The sequence below is a fragment of the Prunus avium genome, chromosome 1 (assembly GCF_965620075.1).
Source record: "Prunus avium chromosome 1, drPruAviu1.hap1.1, whole genome shotgun sequence".
Lineage (NCBI taxonomy): Eukaryota > Viridiplantae > Streptophyta > Magnoliopsida > Rosales > Rosaceae > Prunus > Prunus avium.
In genome coordinates, this window is record NC_142284.1 from 56241979 (window position 1) to 56263146 (window position 21168).

Genomic DNA, 21168 nt, shown 5'->3' on the forward strand with positions numbered 1-21168 from the left:
TAAGAAATCCCTAAATATAAAAGGAGAGACAACATAAGCAACGATAAATTAACAAGTTAATCAACTAAAAGGTCACAGATCAAATTGAAATATAAACTAAAGTGCAACTAGCCCTTTATTTCTTTAATATGAGATATCATGGAGGAGTAAATCAAACCTATGACCACATGTAAGTATCCTATGTTTCCTTAATATACATGCGATATCGGGGTGTTCATGTGATGTGAGTGTACGAGTGAATATGCTTTTAGATACTTGAGCTAGAAGCCTCTGGCACCAATTAATCCAAGATTTGATTTAAAAGAAAAAGAGAAGCAAATAATGTACCAAAATGAAGGTTCTTATTCTAGAATTAGGCTACCAAGAGAGAACTCATTCTAGCAAATATAGTAATAATATTTTATCAACTAAAACACACGTTTATGTTCACATAATATGACTAATATTCCTTTGCATTATTGTTGTTCCTCAGGCAATCAGAATTAGAATATTAATTATTTGAAAGGAGAAATAATTACATTGCATAACAAAGATTAGATTGGTAGGGACATTAACTTAACCAAAAAGTTATTCCTTTTTTAAATGGCCTAATTCAATGGTCTCATGGCTTTAATCTCCTTTTGCTTGCCTAACTATCTCTCTTTTTGACAATCAGTATATCTAACCTGAATTTTGCTATACTTCTCTGTCACGTCCGGCTTCAAACTTCAAAGCATCTCTGCCACCGACTTTGACTAATGACAATACATATGGACATGGAAACAAATTCGAAGAAAGAATCAGAAAGACCTAGCTACCTATAGCAATAATATTTAAATTATTACGAGATCCTTTCTTTTGTGGTACAAGTGCTTATTTCAGTGGTGTTCTTGCCTGTTATGTCTAGATTCTTTCTTTTGGGCCCCTATATTGAGTATAATAGTGAATCTCCCTTTTATTTTTAGTTTGTATTTACAAATTAGTTCACATTTGAACAAAAATGATTTCATATCATGAAAAAAAAAACCTTTTAGCTACATATATGATTTTAATGTATTAAATAAATTAAGAAGATGGCCGACATTAGGGTGATGCAAGTGTTGCCACCACATTGGACCTTTATTTTTATTTTTATTTTATTTTTTTTTTTGGATGAAAAAGGGGGCGAAGCCCAACAAACAAGCCTAAACAGGACAGACTAGCCGAGATCTAGTCACCCTTGAGGCATCATCAGCCAATAAAGAGCTCACCCAAACAGGAGGAGTCTCGAAGGCAAAAAATCCCAGGTCCACATTGTAGCTCCAAGAGGCAAGACAATCAGCCACACAGTTCTTTTCTCTATAAATGTGTTGCACCACACAATTATCAATTTTCTTCAAGAGATCCCAGCAGCCAGTAAGCAACCCAGCAAGGGGGTGGCACTCAGCCAAACTAGTCATATGAATAAGTTGGGTAGCAATGGACCTTTATTTTTAGAAGGCCCCTGAATTTCTTTTTTATGTGTGTATCGTATATATATGTGAGCTTGCAACATATTTACATACTTATGTGTTTAGTAGAATTAATTTGATATAAGACTCTCAAAATCTCAGGACCGATTTTGATTAGAATTCAACTCGAAAGTTGATCATTTGCTGGGTTGTTACTTATTTACCACAAGAATTCAATTTTTTCATTTTTTTAAATATTATTATGTGAATCAATAAAAAGAAAAGAAAAAAGAAATTATAGTCTAGAAGTGGGACTTGGTTGGCTTCCTATTACTGTACCTGGTCAAAGGATCGCGTCAGTCCATATGCCGTAGGCCTTTGCAGGTCACCATGCAAACTCATATAATTAGGCCAATAAATTATTTATTAAAAAGAACGTAACAATTGTTGGGAAACTTCCATCCTCTTTCTTCATCCCTTCAGTCTGCAGCCAAAACATATTTTCCTACATCACATAATTATAATCCCAGACAGGGACGAAGAAAAGTTCTCATAACTTTAAAACTTTCAGGCCAAAACAAAAAGCTCAGCTCAGCTTTCAAAACCGAAAGTGCATGTCTATATATATAAATAATTTACACATGAATCTACTAACAAATTCAACAATGTCGACCCCTTGATATTAATTTATTAATCACACACTGAGTTATGCTTTTTTCTTTATGAAACTGAAAAGAAAAAATCAGATAAAATTGATATGGTGCATTTGCAGACAACATAATGGAAAAGCCATTGAAAAAATATTTATAGTCGCTGGTTTTGATTCAAACAACGTCCGTGGGTTAGGAGATTAGATTGGAGCTGGTTGTTTTTGTTCAGAACTAAGAGATTACAAGGGGCGCAGGCACAGTCAGTGTGAAAGCAGTTGGTATTATTAGTAGGAGAATTGATGCTTTCTGAAGTGTACCACATGCTTAATTAACTAAAAGCAGGTCTTTCTTGTTTTGCAAGTTTTGAAATTTACTTCTCCGTCCTTGCTAGCTTCACTTTCAATTTAAATATTGTTCTATTGTTTGGACTCTTGTCAGGAGAGGTCTGTGTTTGAGGGTCTTTGTATTCTTAATATATAAGTTTTACGATATTTTTTTAGGGATATTACTTGTCTCCTTCCCTGTAAGAAGAAACTCCTTCATACAAATCACGGTTTGACACATGTGTAAAAACTTCTGATGAGTCTTTTGTTTCCTGATGAGCATTAATGGACCTCAACGAGTGCTCTATAAAAATACAAATATGATGTGAAACACTTTGAAAATGAAATTCATGATATTTTAAAGTTATTTGAGAACAAAAAAAAGTAAACCAAGAAAAAAAGGCATTGTTGTAATTTATGTCGTTGTTTAGTATACAAGAGGCATCCTCATTACTTTGAGTCACATCATAAACTGACTTGACATATCGTTGCATTACTAACATGGTATAAGTGGAAGAGGAGAAAAAATCATGATTTTTTTTGGATCATAAATCTTGCACAGATAATAATTAATGACTGGTATAAATTGTTTTTTTTTACATGATTTATGCATTTTTATTTTAACCATGATTGCAAGAACCGACAGTCTTTCTTAATTAGTGTAATTTGACTAGAATGGATCACAAACAAAAATCAAACATATAGGGAGAGATTTGGACTTGAAGTGGTCCTTGGCCATTTTGTGATCAGTGCTCCAAGATAGTGCTATAACATTGTCTTTTTCGTGAACAAGTTTACTACAATGGGGCCATATATATAATGGACCTCTCTACTCAAAATCTGCATTGTATAATGTGGATTATATGCATCCAATTTATATATGTACTTATATATACAGTTATTCTCTCGTTGATGTGTGAAAGTTATTATTGTGCGGATGTCATTATAAACAAAGAGGAAAGTAGGAGATGATTGCATTCACTATATTACACGTATTTCATTTGGCACTTTTTCATTTTTGGATTGCACTTGTCCGGAGGTAGAAGATGATTTTATTTGGAGTTATGCTTTTGGTAGGAAATTTTGTATTAAAATAATTACTTGGAAAACAATGGAATAACCTGAACATTGCAAGACAGATTTGTCAAGAAGTTGTAGAAACTCAACGAAATGCGTAAAGTTAAAACCTTTGGTTGGTCAACCAAGTGGTTGGTGTGAGTGGTTCGGCACTCTCATTCCTTAAGAGAGATCAGGGGTTCGATCTCTGCTCTTGTACGGAGTCACCACTTTGGCCAGCATTTTACCCCTTACGGGCTGATCCGGTGTGAGCGGGGATTAGTCTGGGTTGTGGTTAAGGCTTAAAGGTGCCACCCATAGTTGAGGCCTATCCAGGACCACCTCGTGGTTCAGACCCCAAAAAAAAAAAAAAAACCTTTGGTTGGTCAAAGGTAGAAATGGTACATCTTCTACGCAGTGTTTAGATCCCACTTTAACTCGTTTCGACAAGAGAATCTTTTTTTAAAATTAGAAAAACCTTTAGTGGTAAAAACGTTTCCACACTCACCATGAGAATTCAACTCTCACCCGCCACACTTTTAAGGAAGTAGTCTCCTAGCCGTTTGATTCAACCTGGATTGATCAGCCTAAGAAGAAAGTTCACATACATATTCACAGAATTTTATGGGCTCTTTCTAAAGGGCACTTTTGTGTTAAGCTTAATTTTGAGGGTTTCATTAAACAAATTATAAACGGGAACAACACGTAATGTAATCAATTCATATGCCATGATTGAATAAATATCATTCACTCATATTATAACACTTAAGTTAAATATACAACGTTGCAGTGTGATCGTCACACTAAAATATTACTCGTATTTCAGTACCACACAATAATTTTCCGTTATGAGACAAAGCATGTGGTATTGAAAATTAGAAATAGCAATGGATTTATGTCAATTTCAGGGTATCTCTAGTGAAAATTATTACTTTTTATTTTTCTGATTACAAAGGTTTGTTTGAAGGATGTTATTATTGGGTGCATTGCATTGGGGTCACGGTGGTCCCTCCTTGCCATTCTATTACAATATTGAGGCCGAAAAGTACAGGCGTTTAACAAGAGAGATACTTTCGTCAGGTAGTGCCGTGAAACACAGTTATAAATTGACAAGCGACCCCATTTCAAATACTTGTGAAGCCAGTGCGCGTGTGCTGTGATTTTTCAACCTTTTTCCTCAGGTTTTGTTCTATTAAACCCCTCGCCCTTCCTCTGTTTCCTCCACAAGAACCCAACCACAAAGAAGACAAACAAAAAACCAACTCCTCTGTTTTTTCTCTGTTCTCTTTTCCTCTTCCTCTGTTACCTCTTTCAATCCCAACCCTTTTCCTCAAATTCATTAGTCTTTCAAGGTATATAAACACAATCATTCAAATGGGCTTTCTCAAAATCATTCCGTCAAATGAAAAAAAATTAAAAGTTCTGTGTTTGCTTTGATGTGGCTAGAGTTTTGAAAGTTTGTTGCTTTCTTTGTATATATGCAGGGCTTGAACTGAAACTTGAAGAGAAACAAAAATGACCAACCAAAATGTGGTTGTTTCTAAAGCGAAAAGTGTGGCTGTTACAGTGGCTGTTACAGTGACTGTTGCAAACCAGTCCATGTTCTCTTCCTCTGTGCCGAAGCCAAGGACTGCTGAGGCAGGAGGAGGAGGAGGCTGCTTCCCCATTCCCAGGAACATTAAGCTTTTGAAGGTTGAGACAGAAGGTGGAGCTGCCAGAGTCAATGCTTGGGTTGACTCTCTGAGAGCTTCTTCTCCACCTCGTGTGAAATCTGCCACTGAAACTGTGGATTATAGCTCTTGGAATGTAAGCATTGCCCTATATATGCAACTCTGTGTGTGTGTGTCTGTTTTTTTGTTGTTGACAATTTTGATTAATTTGTTTCTGTTTTGATGGTCTTGGAAATACACACATATATACAGCTTCATCATCCTTCGGCTATGAGCATGTTCGAGGAGATAACAAATTATTCCAAGGGCAAGCAGGTTGTGCTGTTTCTTGACTATGATGGGACCCTCTCCCCCATTGTGGAGGACCCAGATCGAGCTTTCATGTCCAGAGAGGTTTATTTTTCACTCCTACCCTGAATCTGCTCAACTTTCTTCACAAAAAATAAAATACATATGTATATGTATACGTATATGTATGTATTTCTGATGTGTATATGTATATGTATAGCTTCTGAACTACTGTGGTCATTTTGGTCAGATGAGAAACGCTGTGAAGGCTGCTGCTAGATACTTTCCTACAGCAATAGTCAGCGGGAGGTGCAGAGACAAGGTACAATTTTTCTTTATATAAACAGAAAAATAAAATAATAATTTTTTTTTTTGAATGATTGATTGGAAATATATTAACAATAATGGTTATTGTGTTTTTGGACAAATTTGCAGGTTCATAGCTTTGTGAAATTAGGAGAGCTTTACTATGCAGGCAGCCATGGGATGGACATCAAAGGACCATCCAAAAGTAGCAAATATAAGAATGTGAGCTTTATTATTCATCGTTGTTCTTTTTATTTCTATTGAATATTACTTTTTGTTATGATTTTGAGTTTATTTATTGTTGAATTACTCAGGGTAATCAAGCAGTTCTCTTCCAACCAGCCAGTGAGTTCGTACCAATGATTGATGAGGTTTGTTTTGAAATAATTTTTAAAAAAATGAATATAAAAAAGATGTGTTTTAGGGACTGAATTTGTGTAACCCTTCCAATAGGTGTGCAAAATTTTAGTGGAGAAAACCAGATCCATCTCAGGAGCAAGGGTGGAAAATAATAAGTTTTGCTTATCAGTACACTTTCGTTGTGTTGATGAGAAGGTAAACAAATAAATCCCACCTATTTTTTTAAAATTATTTTCTTAATTTTAACATGTTTTAGTCACATAATTTGATGAATGATATATTTTATTTTTTGGTATTTTTGTTTGCCAGAGTTGGGCTGCTTTAGCAGAGCAAGTCAGACTAGTGCTCAATGAGTATCCAAAGCTGAGGTTGACTCAGGGGAGAAAGGTACTATCATTACCTGTATTGAGATCAATCTTCTTGATCAAAAAGTTGAGTTAATTTTTGCATGGCCATGGACATGGTAAATTTTTAAACACATAAGCAATTGCCTAACTTCATGTGTTGGATTTAAAACAGGTATTAGAGATCAGGCCAACCATCAAATGGGACAAGGGCAAAGCTCTTGAATTCTTGCTAGAGTCATTAGGTGAGCTTGAGTCAATATTTTTCTTCTAAAACGACATTACTATTGATTCTCTCCACGGAGACTCACATCAATCAATATTCACAAAAGCACGTCTTTGCCCGTATCAATCTAATAAAACTGTTTATTGTCCTTTCAGGATATGCGAATTCAAATGAAGTGCTACCAGTCTATATTGGAGATGATCGAACAGATGAGGATGCCTTCAAGGTATCAAATGCTCTTTCCCTCTATTTCTTTAATTTGCCTTTGTCAATATTTTCATACATTTCGTCTAACGTATTGTCACATCTAAAATAATTACAGGTGCTACGCGACAGAGGACAGGGGTTTGGAATTCTGGTTTCTAAAGTTCCAAAAGAAACAAATGCGTCTTATTCTTTACAAGAACCAGCAGAGGTAAGAATAATAATACTATTGAACCCCAACCTGGAATTTATGCTGTTTGATATATTTTTTTAATTTGGTTTTAACCTAATTAATGTATTGTATTATTGCATTGCTTTCACAGGTTAAGGACTTTTTGCGGCGTTTGGTGGAGTGGAAAAGATTGTCCAAACAACAAAGAAACTAGACTCGTAGAGAGGTGGCTTGAAATAGAGAAAAAAATTGATTGAAACCCACCCTGAAATTTTGTCAAGGGTGGCTTGAATTATCCAGTCTAATTTCTTTTTAAGTGGTTATCAATTATTGAACTCGATCCCATAATTAATTTTGGAAATTGTATATAATGCTCTCTCTCTCTCTCTCTCTCTCACTGCCTTGCTCTATTTGTCTACTCAACCATACACATCCATCTGCATGGCCGTTTTTCTGTGTAGTAGCTTCATATTGCACCTGTCAAACTGAAAAATGCACTTGTCAAACTGAAAAACGTACGACTTTAACAACAACAACAACAAAATGTCAAAGCCTATATACATGCCTCGAGCCTATGCAAAATTATCCTGCCCCTTCGAGGTTAAAATAAATTGACCATGGGCAAAAAAGCTCATATCATTATTGTAATTTGTAATGCAATGCTTGCCATTCTTCGTTTGGGATTAAGATTAAATCTGTATAGTCTAAATTTATAGCTCGTCTCGTACTTACCCATCATCTTTTTCTTGTTGCACGTTAAAAGAAAATAGGGGCATTTGGATTCTCATCCCTTGATATAAGATGTTTTTTCTTTCACTAAAAACGGATTTTTATTTATTATATTGTGATTTTGGTTCTTTGAGTAGGTGCACTATTATGATTATACACGTACGTAAGTACATATGATGTATCTACGTGAATAATGTACTTAACGAATGACGACTAATATAATCTAACATTGTTTAATAGAGATGACAATTTAATTTTCTAAAACAAAACAATTATGAATTGACATGTATATACTTGGAGTCATCTTTTTACACGCATATGCAAGCATCATTATTTTAGAAAGGACAATGCTTATATTACTGAATTGACATGTAATTTTACTCCTATAAAGTAATGAAAATAGTATGATTATCAAATCAAATTGAAGTTAATAAATCAATGAATTATTATGATTTGAAAGCGATTCATGCAGCTCCTTCCACGAAATGCTAATAGAGACATATCATGTCAATGAGGAGGGGAAGTTGCCCTTCACATGTAGGAAAAGGCAAATAGTTTCCTTGTATTGAGCCATTTTCTTGTTTTTTATTTGTATTTTTACTCTTTTATTTATTTATTTCCAATCCTAGCATCCTATAGAACTTGGTTCCACCTGTATTATGGAATCAAGACATGTCTCTTTAGAGGGGCACTAGTGATTTAGACCCTACTCCATGTATAATAATGAACATTTGAACTTGTTTTATTAGTAATTGATGAGAGGGAGAATCTATATTTTTTATACAAGCTATACTGGAGAAAGGGGGAATCGAACATAGGATCTCTGGTGCAAGAATAAATGTTCTTAACTGCTTAAACTACAAGCCTCTTGTGAGAAGAAGATTATATATGTGATTATGTAAATGAAGATGGGGACCATGAAGTTACATATTCCAAATTTTTACTTTTTTTATATTAGTTTTTAACTTGAAGAACTGAACTTGGGCACCAAGTTTGGTGGCACATTGCATATAAAAGCTGTCTTGCATGCACTAGGGAATCCAAGACCTGAACTTAATTGGGGACCAAGTATATTAATAATAAGTTAATTATATTTGGTGTTGGATTAACGTGGTGTTGGAAGCTGTGTTCTGAGATCCTCTTCGATATCTATAGGCCTCTTATGTCTAATTTAATTCTGTGATTTTACACTTGATGACCTAACAAAAGCATAGAAAAATATGCAAGTCAAAAGGCACAATTGAGAAATCTTGAATTGAGTGTTTCAAATGACCAATGTTTATTGGGTGATTCCGTCCACACAAACTCAATGTTATTAAAACCCTCAATAATAGGAAGCATCTATTCACAGTTGTCAAAATGCCCAAATAGTTAGGCAGAATGGTGTTCTCCAAACATTAGAATATCAACACTTTCTTGAATTGAGGTTTAAGACTTTGTGATTTTTTTTTTAAGAGTAAAGAACTTAATGAATTCTATATTGGTATTCTTTTAATATATGAATAATTACTGCGACTATTGCCCTAAATGTATGCAAGTTGATGACGTTTACATGTTTTGCTCCAAACCCACATGCATTATTTTAAATTATTGGGCGTCATTAGTGAGGTAGTTCGTCTACTATGTGAGCAGAGATTCAAAATCCTGAGGCACCCCATGAATATATTTGTATAAAACCCTCATTGCTTATGCTAAAACAAATATCTTGTGCTGGGAGGACGTATTAGTGGCCTTGTTCATTCACATTTATCAATCTTTTCCTACATAATTAGCAGGCATATATTCATCATCTCCATACACAACCCAACCATTAAGTATCTTCTTAATCTGGCAACAAGGCATCTCAAGCCAAAACATTGAAAGTCCCAATGGGATTTCCATTTGTGCTAATCATTTTGTCCTCACTCATTTATCAGTCTATGCATGATTGTATCATCAAGGAATATGAGACCTAAAATGGCACCATCAAAAGATGCTGTACATCCTCTAGTTATGATTGGGATCATATATTCTTTAAGAAAACCCTAAATTAGGAAAATGATTCTGTTGCCTAAACTTTGATTTGTTTGCAAATCGTGAATAGTAAGTGCATATGTACCTTTAATATATATATCATATTCACTTACCACCTCTTTAATTGTTCACAATCATTAAGTGATGATTTCCAAAATGAATTTGTGCTTCAATCATTATTGCCTAAACTTAAGCTAATTCATCAGGGTACAAACTTTTTCCATATGAACTTGTCGTTTATTTATTTGAGGAGAGATTCGGACTTGGGATCTCTTCCAACAAAGTAAAAAATATTACTTTAAACGATAAGAATTTACTTAATATTATGTGTGAATTTGTTTGCGTAAAAAATAACAGCCACACACGCATAAGACAGATTGGGTAAACATTTTATGTATGTTTCAATCACAGCAAAATATAAGCAAACTTTTACCGTCGGCACACAGTGATGAAGCTATACCAATAATTGAGGGGATGATTTGATGAAAAAGAAGAACCAATTTAAACTGATGATTGATGTGTATTTTAAGCAACACACATGCACCTCAGTACATATACCTAAAGCCATAGCCAACTATTAAATCTTTTAGCCCCATCTTGTTGCTTCCTTTCATAGATACCATTTCATCTTCACCCTTGTCTCAGACAAGAGATCATGGAAAGAGGACCGCACGAGACCTAAATTTATTAAGTTTTAATTCATTTCTGGCACCACTATTAGGGTACAGAGGAACAATATTACTTACCATGAACCCATTTTTTTATAAACCAAAAGCAAATAAAGAAGCTATGCTTTTTAAACCGATCGCACAAATGATGGATATTGAATTTGATCCAAAACAAAAACAAATATATAAAAAGATCCCAATTACATAAACAAATATATATAAGATCCAAGGTAGCCAGAGAGCTAGGGTTAAGATATTAGAGAGAGGGGGTGGAAAATGAGTGAACAGAAGAGCATATGGCTTTTGAAAGAGAGATATAGACCTAAGCTATTGGGCACCAAGATTTGGGAGAACCCACATCAAAAGATTAATGGAAGAATCTTAGAAAGAAGTATTTTATTGGATGCAATTTGTCATTGGAATATTAATATGTGTTATTTTCATAGGGTTAGGTGATGAGAGGGAAACCCACTAAGCTTATATATGAATGAGAGCTAGCTTTTAGCTATGGCTATTGCTAGGTGGCCTATAGGGATCCCAATATGGTTGAAGGAGGAGTTGGAATCCACTAAAAGTGCTCGGTATGAAGAAGACATGGGTTTTAATTTGTATTGGGACACCCAGCATGCTTCCAAGCCATGGAAAACCTCTGCCCTATTTTCAGACGTGTAAAGAAAGTCTCCCACTTAGATTCATCTTCCTTACACCCCATTATTGGCTCCTGAAGCAGAAATAAACAAAGTCCTGCTATTCTATTATTTCTAGCTTGATGAGGCCCCCAATTATTGGTGGGAGTTTTTCTCATAAAAAAACCTCATCAAGGACAATTCGACCAACTAAAACTCCCTGTATCACACTTTCTGCAGCTTTAAATTTTCATTTCCCTCGAATCATCATCCATGACATAACATATATATGATGTGTCTCAAACCAAACAGAAACCCAAAGAAAGAAAAAAGAAAAGAAAAGTCTTTCGAGTTAGTTAATTTAATTTAATCAATGCATACATGGACTTAGCAAAGTTGCATATAGCGGATGTGCTCCTCACTATATGCACTGAGTTTAATTTAAAGTAGGATATCGTTTATATAAAAAATTTAATTTACTTCAAATATTTTAAAGTGAACCCTCTAGGGTGCCAACAAACAAACACCTGGGGGAATTAAAAAAGAAATATTAAATATTAGGGTTATAAAAAGACCAAACTCTCAATAAAAGTGTATTTAGAGAGAAGTGTGTACGTGTTATATGTAGTGAGAGGAGAGGTCTCCTCCATGTGGTTAGACAAGTCTCTTTAAAAGAAAGGGATCTCTGTGAATTGAATATTTGGGAACAAATAAAGGATGTCTTTAAAGTTTTTTTTAACATGGTTTCTGGCATCGAGTATTTGACTACAGAATTAGATGTACATAATTTATAAACGTGTCATGCTGTAGGAAATCTGGTCCCTCCATAGAGGGTGGTGCAACACTGTCGACACATATATGAGGTAATAAAAATTGATCATTTATGTACGGAGTTGGTCAGTAAAACAAGTATATATATTTGCATGCATGTGTTCGAGATTTGGGTAAATATACATCTTTGATTGATTACCCATGTGATTAGCTGAATGATCTTCACAAAGGGAGCAGATGCATAAGGTGCTCACATTGCAGGTAGCTTGGACCTAATCCCTTGGGTATAGGAACTAATTATAAATTATATATAAAAAAAAACTAAATATTCTAGTCGACTTTTGAATTCTAATCATAACGGGATTAGGAGCTGGGTTGGCAGGAAGAAGAAAGGCTGAGGGTGTTTATTTTTCAGTCTTTGGTTGCAAGAGAAGGGATGGAAATTTGTGTTAGTACAAATCACTGTGTATAAAGATGGGGTGTTATTTAAACAGGCAATACAAGAGAATGAAATTAAGTATGTTACGTTATGTAAGGAATATGTAGCTCCAGTTCTTATGAGTAGTTACTCGTGCACCTGAGCTTCTGTGATTGAGATTATGTTAAGTTAGATAAATTATATGATGATGACATGTGGAGAATGATTCAAAGGAAACGTGCTTTGTGGCTGATGTCTTCGCTTGATGTGGCTGTTTATAATGGCCTTTTGTTAGGGCCCTTAGCCCAAAGTGGCAGACAAGAGGAGCTGGATTTTGTACTGAGTTACTGGCAAGATGGGCCAGACCGGGCCTATTATTTTATTTTTATTCCCGCAGGCGCGTTGTAGTTGAGTCATTCTATAAGGGCCTTTAAGGTCCTTATATGAGACCCTATCTCTTATCCGTTGAATCAAACTAACCAATTTGATCAAACAACTAACCAACTTGATCTAATAGTTAAGAGATATGGCATCATGTAAGGCCTTAGAAAAGACCCTTACTATAGAATTCTACCGCTGTAGTTTCCTATCTTAACCCTAATTACTACTCATGTAACTCTATGCAATTTCATGCTGCCGAAATAAAACTCATAGGAGGATCATGATTTGTTTGATTGAATTTTCAGTGATCTTTTAGTTTATGTTTTGCATGGGTCAAAATTTGTAACCATTCTTATAGATGAATGGTGAATAAGTAATGTACAAGTCTTTCACACAATGGGGATTGAATGTGAGAGTGACTTCACGACTCCCACTAAAATTTTATTTTGTTTGTTGCCCTCGTTTTTTTTTTTTCTCATTTACAAATTATTGGGAATGGGTTGGAGAATCCATTCCCAACAAATTTAGAGATGGGGAACCCCCAATTTCAATATTACGTACGAGTATAGAGGCGAGGATGTGGGAGAAAAACTTAACAGGGAAGGAGATGAGAATGGGATACCCAATTCCCCGATTCGCCTCATTGCCATCCTAATCTCGGATATATGGTCTTGTACAACTACATTGTACCCTTGTAAATCTATATGTTCAATCCAAATTTCAATTTTGTTTTTCAATCTTTTAACCTAAGTATTATGCCATCGAGTGTGCATGGTTCATTTTGAATTGATTTCTGTGTGAAAAAAAAAAAAAAAATCTTACAAGGAGGTAAGGATTGACCCAACTCATTTCATCATAAACTCTATAGAATCGTTGTCAAAATCCAAAAAAAGTAAAAACATGCATGTTCCACTGCCGGAATAATTAACAATCCGATTTATGTATGCTTACGAGTGAAGTAATAAAAACCTCTATGTAGAATAGCTGCTATATCTAAAAGAGTTCACAAGAAAAAACTAGAGTGAACCCGGTCGAGTAACGAGCCAATTCAAGTTTTGCTACATCAGCGGATGTTAGTGCTTATGAAAGGAGCAAGAATGTATATATAAATTACTGTTAGTAATTATAGACAACGACCAGCTACAACTTACAGAAGATTAATTCTTCAAATGATCAACTGATGTTGGAACAACTGGTTAATTATGAGAAAAACGAACAAGTTTCTTTGGCTTGTCTTTCTGTGAATCAATATCGATCATCTTCTGGGAATGGAAACACATACAGGACATGATCGACGCTCCATCCATGCATTCATGACCTGCAGGCTTCAAATTAACAGATCTAGAGAGAAAGAGGAAGAAAAGAAAAAAAGAATAGCACCGACTACCACCGCTACATGCCTGCCAAACTCATTCCTAATTATACATACAACAAGAACAATAAGAAGAACAACTTTTTTAATTGCTATTTACGTTCCGTTTGACATTCCTGTTTCAGAACCTTGGTCCCTTTTGCCAATGTATCCACCGTTATGTCACACGTCACATGAAATTTCCTGCTTCTACTATTTAACGTCCCAATTCTCATCCGTGCCGGAATGTCCATGTTCAGGGACAAGCTCACACGATGCCCTTTTTTATATGTGCTGCTGTGACTACTTTCTAAGCTTTTCTCAATCTCCTTAGGCAATTTCATGTTGGAGCCATGGAGGACAAGGGCAACTTCTTTGGATTTGCCGCTGCCTTGGTAGAGAGAAGGGTATTTTCCATTCGCTATCTTTTTTTGCTTGAAATAAAGGCTAGCTCCACCACCGTCCTTGTACACAATCGCCACTCTTGAGTTAGGGTTTCGGGCTTCCAACGTCACGTTGTAGTCGGGCCGCCCCAATTTGCCCTTGACAACCACACGTTCGACGCTGAATTTGGGGTCTCCGGACTTGGCCAACATGGTCAAAATAACTGCCACCAGGGTGATGATAAACAGGATAATGAAAGCAATGATGCCGAGGCAACAATAGGAGCAACTCTTTTTGTTGACACCCGAGCCCCGGTGTCGTTCAACGATGGTGGCGTGTTCCGGCGGGGGCATGCGGTAGATTTGGTCCTTGGGGACCCGGACAATGTAGGTGCCAGAGCGGAAGGTGGCGGTGGAGCTGTTTGAATTGGAGAGGATCAATTTTTGGGGGTTTGGTGGGGGTGGCTGAGGTGGGATGAATTCAGGGTGTTTGGGAGATGTTGTAGGGATGGGGTCATCGTCGCCGGCAGGTAGGGCCCGCTCCGCCATGGGAAGATGGGGAGCGGTGGTGAGGACAAGTAGGGTGGTGTTGAGCAATTGGAAAATGGAGCGTCGATTGCATGGGACAAATGGGAGGCAGTGAGGTAGAGAGAAGAAAAAGAGGGGTGTTGCATGCAAAAGTCTTTGACTCAAGAGGATATTCCAAATTAGACTATTATTAGAGGTTGTTTACTAGGTCAATTACATGTACTAATGGCCACTGGAGAATTCAATGATGATGATTTTTTGATTCACCCTAAATAAAAAGAGGCAGTGGATTTTACTCTCTTGTGATTACTACATAGGAAAATTATAGTCCCACTATGACCTTACCCTAGTGAGCTTAGTCCCACCCGATTCACAAACCAGTCCAACCCATCTCTTTATATCTCTCATGACGTATGTGACGTGATGATAGAAAGAATTACGTAATGAGTGAGATAGAAAGATACACTTTGCAAGTGATAAACCCTAAGCCCATAGCCCATGTCATTGGGTGTCCAAGGACAAGTCTTGGGTATCCATAATAAAACGGAACAATGGGCCAAATAACTAGACTAACCGATAAGCCTGGGCCTAAAGACCGGAAGATACAATTGCATGAATCTTTCGAAAGAAGTGGATGAGTGCTATCTACACCCAAACCTCGTCTCTGGTCACCCATCTTTGAATTTCAAAGTTTTGCACTTTCTCTGGACACTCAACTGGGTTTTATAATATCCCAAAGGTAACTCTAATTGGTCAGCAGCTTGAATAGAATACACAACACAACCACCCTTTAGTTTAATACTTTGGGCAAAAAATAATATAGAAATTTGTCAATATTCCCAGTAAAGTCAATTTAAAATTTGCAACTTGAGATTTGTATATTGCATATAGGCCACTTCCCAAAGTTTTTGACTTGCAAAACATGAGAAAACTACAAAAATATTGACAATTTTGTTTGAAGAATATCAAAATTGTGTTTGACGATTTTCCTAAATAAATTGGGTTTAAAAATACCCATAAAAGGCGTTTAATCCAGTGCAAAAGGACTTTGATTTTTTCAAGATTAGTAGTCTCAGGTTTGAACCCCCATAACATGTTGGTAGCGTGTGAAACTTCCTTCCCTTTGTAGTTTAAACTTTAAACTACCTTTTATATTAAAAAGAAGAAGAAAAATACACAAAAAAGAGGAGAATTTTTCAATGACTTGTAGTTGCACAGTCTTTCAACTCATCTAATTGAATTCAACACCAACTCATGCTGACACCCGAAGTGACTGTGGTGGGGGGCATTGGGATGCAGAGGTTTTTGACTGTGGTTTATGATTGCAGTTTTGTTTTCAACTTCTGGTGGTGTTTGCTCAACCACGTCGTCAGTCGAGAAAGCTCCATATGCCGACATTGGCTGAAAATTGAACTTAAAAGTCAATGTTGCCTAATTTTGCCGGTCCATAGAGGGAATGCCAAGCTTTCTTCCCCTAACTTCTTCTTAATTCTCCAATGTGATAATAATCGAAACTATTCGTTATCGAGCTCATCTTGTTATAAATTATTTATGCAAAAAAAAAAAAAACTAAATTGGAAGTCGTTTTGTCTTTGTTTTTTTTTTGGACGAAAGGGAATTTCATTAAGAGGCAAAAGCCATGAACAGAAACAAACAAACTAGGCCAGCACACACTCAGCCAAAGCAAGCGAGTGGAGAGGCTAACTTAGTACAAAATATAGATAAGAATATTAGTTTGGTGGTCCTGGAAGACCATCCGCTTCTAGTACTCCCTAAAGAGACGGTGGTGGCCTTTCAACCCAGCAAATTTGCACCACCGCTCTGATGTCAATACTAGCCGCTGCGTGAGCTGCCTTGTCATTTTATTAATGTTTCAACAAAACACTAATTTGGTTGATGTTTTACAAAGATGATTGTTAAAGAGTAAGTTAGAAGATAAATGATTCTGATCATTAAAGCACATTGCACGATAACAATAGAAACGAAGTTGAAAACTAAACTCCTCCTCCTCCTTCCTCCCTCTCTCTCTTTCCTTACTTCCCTACTTATTTTTCCCCTTTCCCATATACTAGATTTGTGATTTTACTTGTAGGGAGGATATTTGTGTCCAGATATGTGGATATGTGGTTTTGTTGTAGGGTAACAGGCTGCAATCTCAGTGCTGTTCTCTATCTCCAAGACGGTGACGACGGCTGTGGTGGTGGTGATGGCAACAACTGCGGTAGTGGCTTTGTTGATTTTTGGTTGTTTGTTTGCAGTTTTCTTTTTGTAATAATTGCATCAACTCCTTATAAGTTGGGTGTTTGATTGTTTTCTAGTCTCTACTTGTATTTTGTACTTGTGACAATTGCATTGTAAGATTTGGGCACTGCGATTCATGTTTGGTTTGTTAAGGCATGCGATTTTTATGCCGAAATTTCTTTGGCATTTTGTGGCCTATATTTGGATTAACCCTATATGGTTACTATGCTTCTATATTTGTATTGCCCCTTTGCAGGCATTTGTATTTGACCTTGTGGCGGATGGTCTTTGTGCTTAATATATGAATACAATTATCGCTTTTCTCTATATAAAAAAAAAGTACAAAAATGAAAAGTTGTTAGCATTCATGTGTTGTATTCATTCTTTATTATTTACCTTTTTTCTTCACCATCATCTAATCTTGAATTCTTAACACGAATTAACTTGAATCCTTCACATTTTATCTAACTTAAGAATACGTGTGAGTCGAAAACGAAAAAAATCTAGCTCAAACAATTGGTAACCCTAATGACATGTTTACAAACACGACAACATCAAATTGGTATTATAATTATTATAATTCCTGATTTCTCATATGTTTATTGATATAATACTTGTTTTAAAATTCTCATGCATTAAATGACATATAAGGAATCAAAAAGAGAATTGACTTCCCTTGTATGTAATTGTTTCGAAATGAAATTCATAATTTGAACTAGTTTAGATTGATTGGGGGAAATAATAAATTGAAAGAATTTTTGCTCACCATTTTAACCCAAAGTGTATCATTATTAGTGGCGGATCTAGGATTCTTGGGTCATAGGGTTATAGTGTAAAAGTGTAGAAATTTTTGTAGGCTAAACTATTGAGGCATTTTTTAAGGACAAATTGGTCAATTCCTATCCAATTATTTTTTACAAAATAATAATTTTTTTAAATTATAAATAAATAAATACATAAAACACACACACACACACTAACTAATACTCTAGCATTAACCCCAACCTACCCTAGAAATCCTCTGTCTAACACCCGGAAGAAGAAGGGTTTTTGAAGATCTCAGGTGCAACAATGTCTATTTCAATATATCTCACACACATCTTGCACTAATTTCTCTCTATCCTCTTTAGCAACAATCAATTATTTGACTTTTTAGCGCTCAACTCAAGCGCGAAGTAGGCTGGCATTTCGTCGAGCACCTTGTGTGCATCTTGGGGTCGTCTTGCAGCTAGTCATGGGGTATACTCAGAACTCCACATGCTGTCCACACCCATATTTCTGGCCATTTCATGGGGTCGTGCGACCCCTCTTGTCCCTTAATTTGTTTGCCATTGATCATCACCACACTTCTTAACACTTGACACGTGTCCATGAGTATAACTATGGTTCCATAAATACAAAGTAAAAAGTTAATTATGGTTAGGCCCATAAACACGTGTCAGGTGTTGAGAAGGATAATAAAGGTACACCTTGAGTTAAAGTGAGCAAAAATATTTACTAATCAATTTTCTTACCCCTCCCCAACTTCTAACTTGCCGAATTCATAAGTCTCATATTCCAAATAAGGAAACATTCCATAAAAAAGAACCTTGAATCTTGTGTGTGTATTACTCCATGCCCAACTTTGGACATAGTTAGATGAACAAATGCCTAGAAGGTTAGGTGATCACTTACCAGGATTGCGTGGTTGGAGGAACTTGCCTTTTATTTTATATTTTTAATCAATATTTTATTCTCTCCCCTTTAGGTTTAATTTTCCCAATTTCTTTTAAAAAAATTGTAATTGTAATTTGTATATTTTATACAAGCGATATTAAGGGAGGAGTGTTTTTACAACTACCAAAGTGATATTGCAGGAGGGGGTTTTTTTACAACTACCAAAGTGTCATTGGAATTCGAACATGAGGTTACTGATTTACAAATCAAGGCCCTATTCCGCTAGGTTAGATCTAATGACATAAATTGGCAATCTTTGTCTTTGATTGTGTGGATAATGAGTGAAAATAAAACCACATTTGACCCACAAACAATTTTCCAGTTTTAGGCAAAAGATCAGAATGGATCGTGTTATCTGACTAAGATGGATTTAACAAATACTCTAGTTGGGACCTAACACATTAACGAATTATAGAAAAATAAATAAACAAGTGGGCTTTAACAAATATGCTTCAACAAAATTTGTAACCTTATTTGGACCCAGTCTCTCTTCTCTTTAACATTGACTATTCACAATTCTTCAAGCTGCGGGCCGTCTTCGTTTTGATTCAACGCTTCAAGACACCATGTCGTTTCTACCCGTAAGAGCAAAGTCGTCGATCTACGCTTAAACGACCGTAGGTCTGTAACTTGTTGACCGTTATATCTTACGTTTAGATTATCATTTATGATCAGCGGCTCATAACTGGCCGCGTCAGCCACGCATTTCAAAACAAAATATCTCACTTAGGTAAATGAAATCTAAAAACAAATCGAAAACCGGAGCCGGCGTTAACCACAGGGCCCCTCACGGTCAAATATGGGGCCCACCCCTGCCCGATTCTTCTAAAAAGGCACTGCCTTTCTATTCTCCTCTCTCGTCTATCCTCATTTTCACCCAAAACAAGCAAAGAGAGAGCACTGCACACTCTCTCTGCAGAGTCTCCGAGATTACTCCCTCAAATGGACGGCTTCGATCGACTCCCGGACTCACTGATCCTCCAGATCTTCGACTCGGTCTCCGACGTCAAGACCCTCATCCGCTGCCGCGCCGTGTCGAAGCGGTTCAACTCGCTCGTTCCCCAAACTGACTCGCTCCTCTTAACCGTCGACCGAGTCATCTCCTCCGATTCGGACTCGGACTCGGCGAACGACGACGTTTCGCACCTCCTGGTTACCTTCCTGAAGTCCATCCTGAAATCGATCCACGACCTCGTCTCGCCGAGGCCCGACCCGACCCGGGCCCGCTCCCAGAACTCACCCGCCCAGATCCTCCGGTCCTTCCACAACGTCCGAAACCTCTCGATCGAGCTTCCCTCCGGGGATCTCAGGCTCGAGAAGGGCACGGTGCTGAAATGGCGAGCGGATTTCGGGAAGACCTTGAGAAGCTGTGTGATCCTCGGGTTCCGATCGGTCGTCGCTGGCGGGGAAACGCCGGTGGCCGGAGATGACGCGGACTTCGCCGGAGGGCTGAAGGTGCGGGTGGTGTGGACGATCAGCGCCCTGATCGCGGCATCGGCGAGGCACTACTTGCTGAAGGAGGTGGTGAGGGAGCAGAGAGGGCTGGAAACTCTGGTTCTGAGAGACAGAGAAGGAGAAGGCGTGGTGGTGATGGAGAAGGAAGGGTTGACAGAGTGCGGGGGGGAGGACACGTGTGATGCGGAGGAGGAGGAGGTGGAGGAGGAGGGATGGGATAGGGGAAGGAGCAGGGTGCCTAGCGTGAGGATGCGGATGAGGCACGTGCCGAGAATGGAGCTGAAGGGTGGGGTATGGGTGGAGGGCGCGACACTTGTTGTGGTGAGGCCGAGTTTGAGTGGTGACGTGGAGGATGGTGATTTGGCGATGGGAGCATTTGGCCGGGATGTGCTTTACGGGGAAGTGGTACAGGCTTTGCTCAAGGCCAAGAGTTATTTACTGGAAATGAACTCATTCTAATTATTCATGGCAAATGTTAAAATGTTTTTTTTTTTTTTGTTTTTGTTTTTGTTTTTTTTTTTTCTGGTTTTGTTTTCGATGCTCTGTACATTCATCCTGATCTTTTGTTTTTTTGGCCCCAAATATTTGTAGAAGTAGTGTACTACTACCAGTTGGTACTTTGGTGCTGCTACTGAGCAATTGTATGAACAATCGAATAAAGCTTCTGTCCGTTGCTGATATTTTGGGGGAACAAAATCATGCCCTCTTTTGAAAAGTTTTGAAAAGAAAAATAAGTAAACAAATTCGTACTAGTTTAGAAGGTCACCATGTGGGAGATTTAAGAACTTTTAAGAAGGAATCGAATTCGGGTACAAGCAACGGCAACACCGCCTTGACTAATTGGTCTAATTTACGTCTTCATGCATACTTTGTTGTTAAT

The 21168-nt window shown here is 37.1% G+C and overlaps 3 protein-coding genes across 3 annotated transcripts; 2 read left to right on the forward strand and 1 right to left on the reverse strand.

Annotated features, from left to right (window-relative positions):
- The first annotated feature begins 4558 nt into the window (after positions 1 to 4558).
- Positions 4559 to 7379, forward strand: TPPB (trehalose-6-phosphate phosphatase). The gene is made up of 12 exons (XM_021961619.2): positions 4559 to 4790; positions 4923 to 5244; positions 5361 to 5501; positions 5647 to 5718; positions 5832 to 5924; positions 6017 to 6073; positions 6156 to 6257; positions 6372 to 6449; positions 6582 to 6651; positions 6788 to 6858; positions 6955 to 7047; positions 7160 to 7379. The coding sequence occupies exons 2-12, from the start codon at positions 4954 to 4956 to the stop codon at positions 7220 to 7222; spliced, it is 1131 nt and encodes a 376-aa protein (XP_021817311.2). The 5' UTR covers positions 4559 to 4790; positions 4923 to 4953; the 3' UTR covers positions 7223 to 7379.
- Positions 7380 to 13764: 6385 nt separating this feature from the next.
- Positions 13765 to 14992, reverse strand: LOC110759530 (NDR1/HIN1-like protein 13). The gene has a single exon (XM_021961603.2). The coding sequence runs from the start codon at positions 14895 to 14897 to the stop codon at positions 14079 to 14081; it is 819 nt and encodes a 272-aa protein (XP_021817295.1). The 5' UTR covers positions 14898 to 14992; the 3' UTR covers positions 13765 to 14078.
- Positions 14993 to 19672: 4680 nt separating this feature from the next.
- On the forward strand, positions 19673 to 20968 carry LOC110759570 (F-box protein AUF2). The gene has a single exon (XM_021961648.2). The coding sequence runs from the start codon at positions 19776 to 19778 to the stop codon at positions 20745 to 20747; it is 972 nt and encodes a 323-aa protein (XP_021817340.2). The 5' UTR covers positions 19673 to 19775; the 3' UTR covers positions 20748 to 20968.
- Positions 20969 to 21168: the final 200 nt, after the last annotated feature.